General features: G+C 40.6%; 1 protein-coding gene across 1 annotated transcript; it reads left to right on the top strand.

The window, feature by feature from the left end:
- The first annotated feature begins 8,307 nt into the window (after positions 1-8,307).
- Positions 8,308-12,088, top strand: LOC121797430 (7-dehydrocholesterol reductase). Its single transcript, XM_042196186.1, has 13 exons — positions 8,308-8,469; positions 8,721-8,943; positions 9,038-9,093; positions 9,359-9,461; positions 9,554-9,619; positions 9,789-9,902; positions 10,024-10,150; positions 10,251-10,351; positions 10,661-10,786; positions 10,876-10,940; positions 11,187-11,268; positions 11,346-11,428; positions 11,923-12,088. The coding sequence occupies exons 1-13, from the start codon at positions 8,375-8,377 to the stop codon at positions 11,987-11,989; spliced, it is 1,308 nt and encodes a 435-aa protein (XP_042052120.1). The 5' UTR covers positions 8,308-8,374; the 3' UTR covers positions 11,990-12,088.
- The last annotated feature ends 1,387 nt before the right edge of the window (positions 12,089-13,475 follow it).

The raw sequence follows: 13,475 nt of genomic DNA on the forward strand, positions 1-13,475 counted from the left end.
GAAGATATGATGCATGTCAACTTTGAGGTCTTTTCCTGAATAAGTTGACATCGGTTTGAATGAAGTAAGAACGATAGAGGATGCCTTATATAACCTAGTTGTGAAGCCCCACTATAAAAGTGAGTTATAAGCCTATACACTTTGAGCTAACATGTATAATAAAAAGGGGGCCGCCACTGGATGTTTAGGGAGAAGAGTCTGAAGGAGAAAAAATTGGGAAAGGGTTCTGGAGGTATAAGTTGGACGAAGTCCAGGAAAATGAGGTATAAGCTGGACGAAGTCCAGGGGAGAAATAAAATAAATATTCGGAGGTATAAGCTGGACGAAGTCCAGGGGATATGAAAAAAAAATAATATATATATAAAAAGGGGAAGAGAAGGAAAAGAAATCCAAGGGCAGGAAGCAATAGTAACTTGACCCAGGAATAAAAAAATGGGACTTTATGTAGGAGGAACTCTCATAACCCGAACCATCAGTGGTGTGGCAGCAACTTAAGAGTGAATCGATCCTAACATCCCTGATGAGGAATGGGGGATCGAGTGAATCCAATAATTGGGAAGTCAATAGGTTATCTTGATGAACTGACAGACCGATTAGGTAGAAGAAGGAAATGGGAGGATTGGGAGACTGTAGATGATCGGATAGACCTTAAGCTTGTGGGGACGGCTGCCTAAAAGTTGAAACTAGTTCATGCCCTTGTGTTTTTCTTTATGTGTTTATTTTCTCTTTATAAGTCTGTTAGTGTGTCTAGGTCTAGGAGTTTGTGTCTTGTTTGTGTCTGTAGGGTCGGTCATAGGATATCGCTAAGCTGAAGGACATAACAGAGATTTCAAGTGAAGGCTTCTAGAAGATCACCTCCGCATCTATATAAGAGAGAGCATGCAATTTACGAAGGGACTTTTTTTTTTTTACTTTTGGGCTCTCAACTCACTCACACACACTTCTACACACTTGGGTTTTAGAAATTGAGGGGGATTCGGGTTTCACTTTAGGTTAAGCTGTTGCGTACCACCGTCCTTACGAAGGGCGAAGAAAAAATTTACTGCTTCCCTTTAGTTTTCTGCTAGAAATTCTACCGAGTCTTCGCGGATCGAAGCTCGGCTTTTGTTGACTGTTGAAGTATTGTTGAATCTTTTTATGCAATTTCTATTTTCCGTTATGATGATGTTGATTTTGAAGTATGGATGATGTTTGTTTCTGAGTTTATAGTTATTTACTTGAATGGCTGCTTTTCGCACTTGATCTGTTGATTTGGAGTAGAATCGTGGTTGGATTGTCGACTGATCGGAGTGGATTTGTTGAATCGAAGTTTATGGAGTTATTTTTTGTCGTAGTTTGGTTCGGATTGCTTGGATCCGGAGTGGATTAAGCGTTCGACGTGTAGATCTGAAGCTGAGTTGGTTGATCGGGTAGAATTTGATGTTTCATTTCTGTGTTCTGTTTACTTCGTCTAGTAGAAGTAGATCTGTTGGTTTCCGATTAATCGTCAGTTTCCGACGTCCGAATTTATATGTTTTGTTTGAATCTGGATTATTACTCAGTTTTCTCCATGTTCGCGTTTGAATCAGGTAACAGGATGGAGATTGTGGTTCGTTAAATGCAGATTTAGTTAGTTGCAACTTTTCGTTCGTACTTTACCGTTTCTGGAAAATGGTCCCCACTGCATGTTTACCTTCTGTCTAGCTAATTTAGGTAGTCGTTTACTAGGTCGAGGAAGTTTGTTTGAGGTATTGAAGTTAAGATGATGTTCTATGTTTACCTGCTGTTTTCTGTTTCCTAGGTCTAGTGTTAAAATTTATTCTTAAGTCAAGTAATAGCTTTTCTCAACCCAAAATTGTGTGGCAGCAGCCAACCTCTTTTGTTTTTTTCTCTTTTTTCCAGAATCTTTTAAATGCCTTCTTACGCATCCATCTTCGTGGGATCAATCCCTACTTCCCTGTACTAATTCATAGTATAGCGGGTTGAGGGTTTTGAACGCGGAATTTGTGTGTCCAACGACCGATACTTTCAGGATCCTCTGAGTTCCTAGACCTTGTGATCTAGCGAATTCTCTGAGTTTGCGAAGCTTGACCTAGCACAAAAGCACACAGTGATCCGACCGAACTTCATGCATAATGGTTGTTTAGATCTGTGTATGGAAGTTTTGGAATCTTAATTGTATGTACATTGTTGTAATAGTATTGCAGTGGAGTATATCATTTTAATTTTCAAGATAACAAACACGGTACTAGGAAGATGTAAGTGAATGTTTAAAAGTAGAAAGAAGTCATGGACAAAATTTTGTATGTTCTGATGGATGACAATTGATAAGAAAAAACAATTGAAGGGAGTGAAATTAACTTGCCACTGCCAGTAAAATTTGGAAGAAATTCGGAAGATCCGGTTTTTGGCACCAACCAACCCGGAAAGAGGTTTTAGGAGCTGGTCACCCAAAGCTATGTGCAGTGCAATGTAAGTATGCTAAGAAATCATTTCGCCCGAGCAAGCAGGAAATTCAAAATTTCAACAGGTGGTACATCAACGAGATGAGGACGAGCGGATGCGGAACGAGCGTAGCCGACGTTATGACTGCGACCATGTTGTTCTCCCAAGAGAACATGCACAGGCCCTTCAAGCATGTCAGTACGTGAGAGAAAGTTCGCCATCTAGATAAGTGGGCGGGTGGCACCCAATCCTCTTCGGACTTCACCTCCAATCGGTCGAGGTTGCAAGCCGACCAAGGCGAGGACGAGGTCGAATCCAGCTCGATGGAGCTCATTTGGATAGTTCCAATGCCGTTACGAGTAGGTCCGGAGCCGGTTCGCGTCGTCGTCCGCTTGAGTGAATCACATTTAACTTTTTATTATTGTGTTTTTAATCTGATTAATTCTCTCTACACTGTCTTTTTTCAAATGTAAATTCATTTTTTTAATTATAATACTAACCTAATCAAATTTTCATGTAGTTTCTAGAAAAATTTTTAATAAATCATTTTGTTCAACTGATAATTTTATATTCTTAATTTTTGAACATAGTCAAAACTCTGATTAAATAATAATCACATGTTCTTAACTCATCTATTTATATGTTAAAGTTATATAATACTTCCACTATTTTCTATTTTCTTTACAGAATATTAGAGCTTGTAGTTCAATTCACTAATACATAGTACAACATATTAAGTTTGATACAAGATATATGAATATTAATTGTCTTTACAGTTGTATTTGATGAATTTCATATATTGTGTTTAATTATTTATTTTCCAAAATTTTAACTCCCCTATTTAACATTTTAAAGATATGTTAGTAAGTAATATTTTTTCTTTTCTTTAAAAAATAGAGTTCTTAGCTCAATTCGTTATAATATGCAACAAACTAAACTTTGTTAATACTAATTGAATTTACAGTTTCGAATTTAAGAATTTCATAATTTAATATTTTATTCTATGCTTTCTAAAGTATTAATGTCTATAAATTCTTAATTTTTAGAATGTTAACTTACATGTAAACAAAAGATAATAATATTAACTTTAATTCGCAACATATAATACAAATCTTCCACGCGCTATCCGTCGCGTTGAAGATTGATTGTTAGTAGTAGTACAACTTTTTGTGCAGTCTTCATTTTGTTTTAATTTTGTTCCCACTGTTCTTTTGAACGTGGCTGTGCTCTCTCTCTCTCCTATCGGCATAGCATATGCGTAATGCGCATACCATCTCCAACAAGAAAAGTATATTGAAAAAGTATCTTTCTCATAAACCTTCTAAAAAAAAGTTATTATACTTTTTAAAAAAGTAAAGGACTATAAAAAAAAGAAGGTAACTCAAAATGTAAATAAAAATAATTAACTTTTTATCTTTTCTATAAAAAAGAGGTACAAATACCTTCGGAATATAATAAGTGTATGAAATTGAATAGAAAATAGCTCAAATACCATTTCCACTGGAGTATGAAATTTAATAGAAAATAGGTAAATATGGTGGTTATTCTTCTTTACCTTTTCATTTACCCGATCTAGCTCAACTCGCATCCCACTCACTCTCACTCTGTTATTCTCCGCATTCGCGCACCGATACCGGCCCGCCCTGGATCTAGATTAGAAGCCGAGTCAGTAGGACCTAGAATCAAATCTCAGATTCCTAATTCTTGCTCAGGTATGCTCGGCGGCTCCTATAATTCTTGCTTTGAAAAGCTGTGCAATAGATTTAATCTAAAATTAGGCTTCTTAGACCATCCACTACGCGTCTCGCCGGCGTCTCGCGTCCGGTCCCAGAGAGACGGGACCCCGGCGCGACGCGTTGCAGCTCGCCATCCCGTCCCGCGCCGTCCCGCGTCTCGTCCCGCGACGCGTCCCGTCGAGCCACGAGACGGGCTGTCTCGCCACGCGCCTAAGCGACGTGGCGCGACCCGGCGTCGTGCGTGACGCCCACTCGCCGGCCCGCGAGTGGGCGTCGTCACGTGCTGATGCAATAAATATTTTTTTTTAAAATTTGAATTTTAAAAAAAATAAAATAAAAAATAAAATAAAAAAAAATTGTAACAGTAATAATACCGTTTTTTTGTTTTTTTTGTTTTTTGTTTTAATTAATTTTTTTACTCTATAAATACTCCTAAACTCATCCTCATTTCACACACAACTACACATCTATTCTTCCTATCATCTAAATTTTCTCTCAAATTTTCTCTCAAATTTTCATATAACAACTCAAGATGTCCGGCGACGGCGACGACAACTACGGCGGTTCCGGCTCCGGCGGGTGGGATCTCAACGCGTTCGGCGATTGGGAGACCATGATCAACACATTGGGCGGTTTCGGTTCGTCAACACCGGGGACCCAGGGTTCGGCGACGCCAGGGGGGTACCAACCACCCAATTTTGACCTTGATGCATATGTCCGTCCCTCCGCCCCGCGGTATTAGCAGGGATTATCCCAGATCCGGGAGGATTTTCCCGTTGATCCCACGCCGGGAGTAGGCCGAGGCAGTGGAGGTGGCCGAGGCGGTGGAGGTGGCCGAGGCGGTGTACAACCCCAGGCGGGCGAGGGCGAGGAGGAAGAGGAAGAAGAGGAAGAGGATCTAGACTGGCATCCGTACAACAACCTCGAAACGCTGGCGGTGTACAACGCCTGGATCACCGTCTCGTACGATCCCATCGTCGGGAATCAACAATCTCGGAAGTGTTTCTGGGAAAAGGTCTGCGAGGTCTACCACCAGATAAAGCCGAAAGGCTCCCGCAAGCGCAAATTTAAAATGCTCCGCTCTCACTTTGACCGAGTCGACCGACAGGTCAAAATATTCTGCGGCATCTACTCGGTCGAAGAGGCGCGCTACCAAAGCGACGCAACGACAACCGACATTTTGACGTCCGCTTTGCGCGCCTACTACCAGGACGAACGTCATCAATTCAGATTTGTTGATGTTTGGCAGGCCGTCAAGGATGAGGAACGGTGGGCCGGCGGTTTTCGCTCCAGCTCGGGCTCAACCTCGAAGCGCACGAAGCATACGGCGAGTGGCCAATACTCGTCTGGTGGTGACACCGCTGAGGGCATCAGCCAACCTGAGGCTGAATCCCAGGAGTTTGCGGGTACGGTCGGCGATGCTGGAGGATCCGCGAGTGGGCGCCGTCGGCCTGGTCGAACGGAATTGTGTATATGGCAGCACAACTTGGCCTTCCGACTCCCCCTCAACCTCGACCGCCTCTGGAGGATGATTAGCCGGCGGAGTAGTTTTTTTATTTTTCTTTAAATTTGTATTTTAAATTATGTTGTATGTTTTTTATGTTGTGTGTTTTTTTATGTTGTGTGTTTTTTAATAAAGTGTGTTTGTTTTAATTGAATTGGGTTGAGAAAAAAAAATAAAAAATGAAATTGAATGAATAGTAATTAAGGGACGAAATAAGGGACGGTTAAGGGACGGAGCGTTGCAGGTTCCGTCCCGTAGTTAAGGGATGGAGGAAAAAAGGACAGTAGGGCCCTCAAATAGTGGTCAAATAGTATTTAAGGGACGGTATAGAGACAGCGTAGTGGATGGCCTTATCCTATTTCTTTTTCAAATAAATCGAAAACTAAGTGAATTCAGAGGTATATTATAATCCACAGACTTTCGACAAGCCGATTGATATCAACATACTTGTTTCCTTGTTCTGCCCCTTTAATTTCGATGAATTAGAGCATCCACAATGGCGGCGAGCGGACCGGCTAGTTGATTCCCGGCGCTGGCTGGTCCGTTCGTCGAACCATTGCAGCTGGACAGCGCCAAATCAGCGAAAAAATCGGCGAGCGCACGCCGATTCCCAAGCGCTGGCCGATGCGCTCGCCAATCGGCTGGCCGCCATTGCAGGCTCCCGATCGGCGAGCGATCGGCCAGCCGATTCTTTATTTTTTTTATTTAATTTTCGAAACACTATATATACGCGATTTGCACGTCATTTTCATTCGCACCACTTGTTTTAACGATTTTCTCTCTATCTTAATTTCTGTACAATAACAACAACGCGAAATGAGTAGCGCGGGTGGTAGTAGTGGTGGTAGTGATAGAGATGCTGAGGAGTACGAACGACAAATGAACGAAGAGTTGGAGGCCTATACGTCCCGTGAGATAAATCGGCTGATACAAAGGGCCTTACAGCCGGCGCTACCTCGACCTCGACCCGTTGTCCACCGCCGAGCAGTGATTGAGCGGGATCACGTAGCTGCACATTAGCGGCTATATGAAGACTATTTCACACTGGAGCCGCGGTTCAACGCCAACCTTTTCAGGCGGCGTTTTAGGATGAGCAGGGCCCTATTTAAGCGTATTGTTGACGCTTTGGAGCGTCGCTATATGTGTTTCCGCTTCAGGCACGATGCGACTGGCAGACCCGGCTACACACCCATTCAAAAGTGCACTGCTGCAATCAGGCAGTTGGCCTACGGAGGCGCGGCACACATGTGGGACGAGTACCTCCACATCGGTGAGACGACTGCCCTTGAATGTATGAAGTATTTCTGTCAGGGCGTGGTTGAAATATTCCGTGATCAGTACCTTCGAAGCCCTACCCCCGAAGACTGCCAGGAGCTGATGCAGATGCACGGTGAGAAGCATGGGTTCCCGGGTATGTCAGGCAGCATAGATTGTATGCATTGGGAGTGGAAGAACTGCCCCGCTGCCTGGAAAGGGTTCTACACGACCGGCTACAAGGGAAAGAATCCCACGATGATCCTCGAGGCCGTAGCTGATTACCGCCTGTGGATTTGGCATGTATATTTTGGGGTAGCCGGGTCAAACAACGACCTCAACGTCCTCAACTCGTCGCCCCTTTTCAACGAGCAGTGCCATGACGTCGGTTCGACCATCAGTTTTATCGCCAACGGGAACCAACATGATATGAGCTACTACTTGGCGGATGGGATATACCCTAGGTGGCCCGTCTTTGTGAAGACGATCAGGTGCACATCAAATGAGAGGAAGGGCTACTTTGCGGAACGACAGGATTCGGCGGGCAAGGACGTGGAGCGCGCATTTGGTGTGCTCCAGTCTCGATGGGCGCCAATTAGGGGTCCAATGCGTTTGTGGCATGTCGACTGCGTTGCTGATATAATGTACGTCTGTATTATCATGCACAACATGATTGTCGAAGATGAAGGTGTACAACTGACTAGTTGGGCCAACGACGATAATGAAGCCGGTCCAAGCCACAACGTGGCCGCCCCCAACGTATGAAGTGGGGTACCTCACGATGAAGTCGGCCGCCTCCAAGCACATGTCGACATGCGCCAAGTGGAAGCTCATATTCCACTCCAAAAGTAATTGAAGAGTTGTGGGCACGGAGGACTGTACGGCGTTAGTTTTTTTTTAATTATGTATTTTTTTTAATATACCTTTTTTTATTTAAATAAAATTATTGCATTTTCCCGTATCTGTATCGTAAGTTGAATTCCATATTTTGTGTGATTGTTATTTTTATAATTTTATTTATTGTAGCTAGCCTATGCCGAGGCTATTGTTTGTCCAGTTACTTGTCCTGATGATGTGACAGAAGGAGTTTTTAGTGCTAATGATATGACAGGAAGAGTTTGTGATTGAGCTATTGCCACCGTGGAACTATGGAGCCTTAGGGATGGTAGTAGATTTATGGATTTCGTGTTTGCTGCAATTATTGAAGTTATTTGTGTTTGCAGGGGAGAGAGAGATGGATGTGAGATCAGAAATGACTTTATATTTGAAAAATAGAGAATATGATAATGGGTAGGCACGTGTAAATGTCACGTGACCACCGAAATATCTGATTGGGAAAATTTCCTTTACCACAGTGTGTCTTACTTTTCCATATATAAATTCACAACAGTTTTTTGGCGTCTGGTTTAAATCTGCAGTCTAGAGCTTCTCACTTCACTCTCGAAGACGAAGAAAAATGGGGGCAGAAGCCGATTTGGTGCACGCGCCCTTGCTCACTTATGCCTCTATGCTCTCTCTCCTCTCTCTCTGTCCGCCTTTTGTGATTTTACTGTAAGTTCTCCCCTTTCCCTTCTCTGTTTTGTTTTCGCTCGATCCATCCGATTATCGAATCCCAATTGAAGGTTGTTGAGGGTGCCGTTTTTGTCGCTAGATCGGTTCTCAATCCGGTTGCTTTTATTGATTTTTAAGTGCTAGATTTATGTAATTGGATTTGCTGCGACTTGACCTAAACACATCATGGGCACTGACCGACTTTATTAGATGCGATTATTCACAGTATGCATTGAATGATGTTCATGCAGATGGTATACGATGGTGCATGCTGATGGATCCGTGTTGCAAACATGGGATTACTTAAGGCAACATGGCCAGCAGGGATTGATCGATATCTGGCCAAAGCCCACTGCCACTGCATGGAAGATCATTGCTTGTTATGCCGCATTTGAGGCTGCCCTCCAGCTTCTGCTCCCCGGGAAAAGGGTGGAGGGCCCAGTTTCGCCTGCTGGGAATAAGCCTGTGTATAAGGTAGTATGTCTGTCTCTGACGCTATGGTGAAAACAATATATAGCTTTCTGTATTTGGGTTTCTTTTGAGATATTTTCCCTTATTCTTATCGCAGGCTAATGGAGTTCTAGCATATGTGGTGACGCTGGTTACATATCTTGGCCTCTGGTGGTAAGGATCTTTGAAGAGTTTTCTCACAATTGGCATGCTTTATTTCTTAAATTTCTGAAGTAAGTACTATCATAATTGTTCATTTCTGCACTCTCATTGAAACTGAGCATTGTGCATTAGTTGCTTAGTGCTTGTTGACACGAAGGTGTAGTTCTTGCTCAAAATCTCTCAAGCACTGTATCTTGATATATATTCCACAAGTGGTTAGATGTGGTTAATGTTTTAAACCAAGGTGGTTTATGGATATCTTTGTAATTTTTTGCAGGTTTGGAATTTTCAACCCTACAATAGTTTATGACCATTTGGGAGAGATATTTTCTGCATTAATTTTCGGGAGCTTCGTCTTTTGTATATTCTTGTACATCAAAGTAAGTATTCATGGTTATGTAGATACCTCTAATATTCCATTTGTTCTCAGTTGTACATGTTTTTATCTGACACTTACTCTATTTTTCCCAAGGGTCATGTTGCGCCATCTTCAACAGATTCTGGTTCATCTGGAAACTTAATTATTGATTTCTATTGGGTGAGAAATTTGGTTATATCCTCATTGTATCTTTGTTTCCTTCCCTACAGCCGTGTAGCACAAAAAAACAGTAACTTAATGAAAGTCTGATGGAATCTTTGTACATAAATTGTGGAATACAATAACCACTTAACCGGAAGTCAAAGATTGATGCGTTATCTTTTTTCAGGGAATGGAGCTTTATCCTCGCATTGGCGAGAACTTCGATATCAAAGTGTTCACAAATTGCAGATTTGGGATGATGTCTTGGGCTGTTCTTGCTGTTACCTATTGCATAAAGCAGGTAATGCTTCCTGAAATTGTTGTTCATGGAAACTCTGACTTCACTCGTAGTCTTTAATTATCTCAAAATGCCACAATTTGCTTATGATGGTAATTGGCCACTCTATGCTGTCCCCCTGCAGTACGAAACATATGGCAAGCTATCCGATTCTATGTTGGTTAACACAATATTAATGTTGGTATATGTAACCAAATTCTTTTGGTGGGAAGCCGGATATTGGAACACAATGGATATAGCTCATGATAGAGGTCTGGTTTTTGCATTTGAACTATATTGATTGTATTTCAAGTTTCCTCATGATTGGTGATTGTTGTTTCCATAACTCCAAATTACTTAATTCATTTTCAGCTGGCTTTTACATTTGTTGGGGATGTTTGGTGTGGGTCCCATCTATATATACATCTCCTGGCATGTACCTTGTCAATCACCCAGTGAATCTTGGGGTTAAGGTATTTTTTTAGTTACTTAGTAGTAATTAGTAAAGTAGTGATCATGCAATATGCAAGATTTTGGCTTCTTTAGATGCCTCCCTACTACTTTTTGCATAGGTATGAAGATCTTTTTTCAGGTTCCTTATACGAAAGTAAAACAATAAAACCACAATTTACATATACAACAAATTAGCATAATCATCATGTGGCTGAAATTCTGAATGATAGTAGACTTATGGCATGGCCAGTACTCTTTAACTGAGATCTCGCTCAACTTTATATCAGTTTCTTATCTCTAACTTGCCCTTAATTAACTTTGTTTTGCAGCTTGCAATCTTCATTCTTGTAGCAGGCATACTCTGCATATACATAAACTATGATTGTGACAGGCAAAGACAAGAATTTAGGAGGACGAATGGGAAATGCCTGGTCTGGGGAAAAGCACCATCCAAGGTAGTGATAATGATCTGTGATCTCACTGTATTATCGTATTGATGAAAGAGTTATTAAATTGTTAGTTTGCCTTTTCATATTTGATGTAGATTGTTGCCTCATACACAACTACTACCGGTCAGACAAAGTCCAGCCTTTTACTGACATCAGGATGGTAAGTGTCATGCTCCAAATACATTACATGTAAAAGTAGGTTCCAAACACGACTACCGGTCATACAAAGACCTATCCTTGTACACTTAACGTTTGTTGCGGTGTATTGCTTCACATCACCTTTCCACATTAGCTTCAGGCTACACAATCATCAGCTCAAAATATTTCACTACATGATGATCTGGAACACGGATTGATCAATACTTAATACGTAAAGAAATAACAAAAGTAAATTATGCTTCGACAGGTGGGGCTTAGCTCGTCACTTCCATTATGTGCCGGAAATCCTGGGAGCCTTCTTCTGGACCGTACCAGCTCTGTTCGACCATGTAAGCTTCTCACCAACATTTTTAAGTTTAAGACTTAACACCTTGCTAACCCCGGCCTCCTCTCATCTAACTTGCAGTTCCTCCCATACTTTTATGTGGTGTTCCTTACAATTCTTCTTTTCGACCGAGCTAAGAGGGATGATGACAGATGCAAAACAAAGTAAGCACACATCATTATCTTCACGTATAGATGTCATATCAATCCACCATTGCAAATTGGTACTTATCGAGTATAGAATAAATTTGCTTCTCATTGTTCTTACGAATAGAATTCTTCCATTATTAGGAATTTAATATAGAATCCTAACCTTTGTTAGGAAGTAATCTACTGAACATGGGAAGTCTATAGGATAGTCATAGTATAACCCTTCCAATGCAATAAAGTTACCTAGTGTCTATTTTTCTTCACTAAAGGGGTATTTTCCATGGGTTTGCCTTGGTATCGTGTTATACCATTGTATTGAATGATCCCAGCCAATTGCTTTTAGCCATTAATAGAAGCATATCTCCGTGAATCTCATTTGCACAACTCCCGCATATCGTAGACTGGGTTGGTATTGCATTACATCTTTGATTTATGAATGTGGTAAGATTACAGATCACGTGTTCATTGATTGAAACATTTTGATTGGAATTTTTTTCTGTTTGTTGCAGGTATGGCAAGTACTGGAAGGTGTATTGCGACAAGGTCCCTAGCCGGATTATACCTGGAATTTACTAGTAATTTGTGGATCTTTTAATATTTTGACCTTGTTGAGGACTCACTTGCATTGATCATTTGATCTATTAATTAAATGCTGCTTCTGTTTTTGTTTGTAAATTTGACACGGTTTCTCAGTTACTGCATGAATTTTCATTTTAAATATCAATATTTTCTGGGCAGCAAAGCAAATCTATGATCAAGATCAAGACCAATTGCATTAAATCCTTGTGATGAAGATGATATTTTTTTAAAAAAAGAAAAAAATTGTGTAAAGCATCACAAAATGAAACCATCACCTCAAAAATCATTTTTGTATCAAAGAGAAGTTCCTGGAAAAGCATTATCTTTCAGAAGATCAAACATTGATATAATCAGATGGATGGGATTACTTAGTTCCGCAGCACATTATCCCAATAAATTGAAGCATCAAATAAATTAACTCAACCATAGCTTATGCACAAGTTTCAGTGTTTGCTACTAAACGAACACAATCTGCGGAAAACAGAGCCATTCATGCACACATCTTAAAATATTGAGATGGATTTATTAATGATTCTGCCTGATAAACAGCAAGAACTGAGGGCATGGAAAATGACAACTAGAATAACTCTAATTATAGCTTATGCATAAGATTCAGCCTTTTTACCCCAATGCAGCAGCAATGGCATTGGCAACACTGGCAATGGTAGTAGAGTATTACAAAGGAAATAAGTAAGAAAAACAAACTAGGGAGATTCAAATACCTAACAATTATACTTGTACAAATACATACCATACTTGTTCTACTCACATCCTCAATCACTGCTATCACTATTGTTGTTATTCTTGGCATTGTCATTATTGCCGATGATCCTCCCATCAACGTGGTGGTGGCTGTTATTAGTCCCGGACCGCCTATTCTTGGTCTGGGCTTTGCAAAACACCCAACAGAATCATCCCAACTTTCAGCAAGGAGACCTCAAAATCAACAATCAAACATTTTAATTATATTTTGGTGATATAGATGGATCTTTAACAATTCTGGTTCTTTGGATTTTGCTTGTAAATTTTTGTGCTTATAAACAAGGCCCACTACTTGAATTCAGAATATTTACGAAATGATTGGTGCCGATTGTTGCAAATCACACAATACAATAATCCAAAATAGAAAAATATAATCTTCATGTCATGCCAAAAATATCCACCATTTTAGGGGAGATATTATCACGCAACACGAATAAAGAAAACAAAGATACTTATGATTCTCTAATAAAATAAACAGCCCAAATCAGCCTCACTGCAAATTGATCAACTTTTTAAATTCATTTTGTTGTTTTGAGGGAACTACAAAAATAGTCTCTTGACTATGCGTTTATCTCGCTCTTAATCCCTGAACTTTTAAAATATCCCCAGACAACCCTGTACTAAGCGTTTATCTCGAAAATTATCATTTTTCACTGTTTTGGGTCGAAAATACCCTTTTAGGGGTTTGGGCAATTCCGTCATTTCCAAAATTTGACTTTTT

Source organism: Salvia splendens, chromosome 3 (assembly GCF_004379255.2).
Source record: "Salvia splendens isolate huo1 chromosome 3, SspV2, whole genome shotgun sequence".
NCBI classification, from domain to species: domain Eukaryota; kingdom Viridiplantae; phylum Streptophyta; class Magnoliopsida; order Lamiales; family Lamiaceae; genus Salvia; species Salvia splendens.

Coding starts and splice junctions, on each gene's coding strand:
- LOC121797430 (XM_042196186.1), top strand. CDS start 8,375: ATGGGGGCAGAAGCCGATTTGGTGCACGCGCCCTTGCTCACTTATGCC. Junction 8,944..9,037: donor GGAATAAGCCTGTGTATAAG/GTAGTATGTCTG, acceptor TTCTTATCGCAG/GCTAATGGAGTTCTAGCATA. Junction 10,352..10,660: donor CAGTGAATCTTGGGGTTAAG/GTATTTTTTTAG, acceptor TTTGTTTTGCAG/CTTGCAATCTTCATTCTTGT.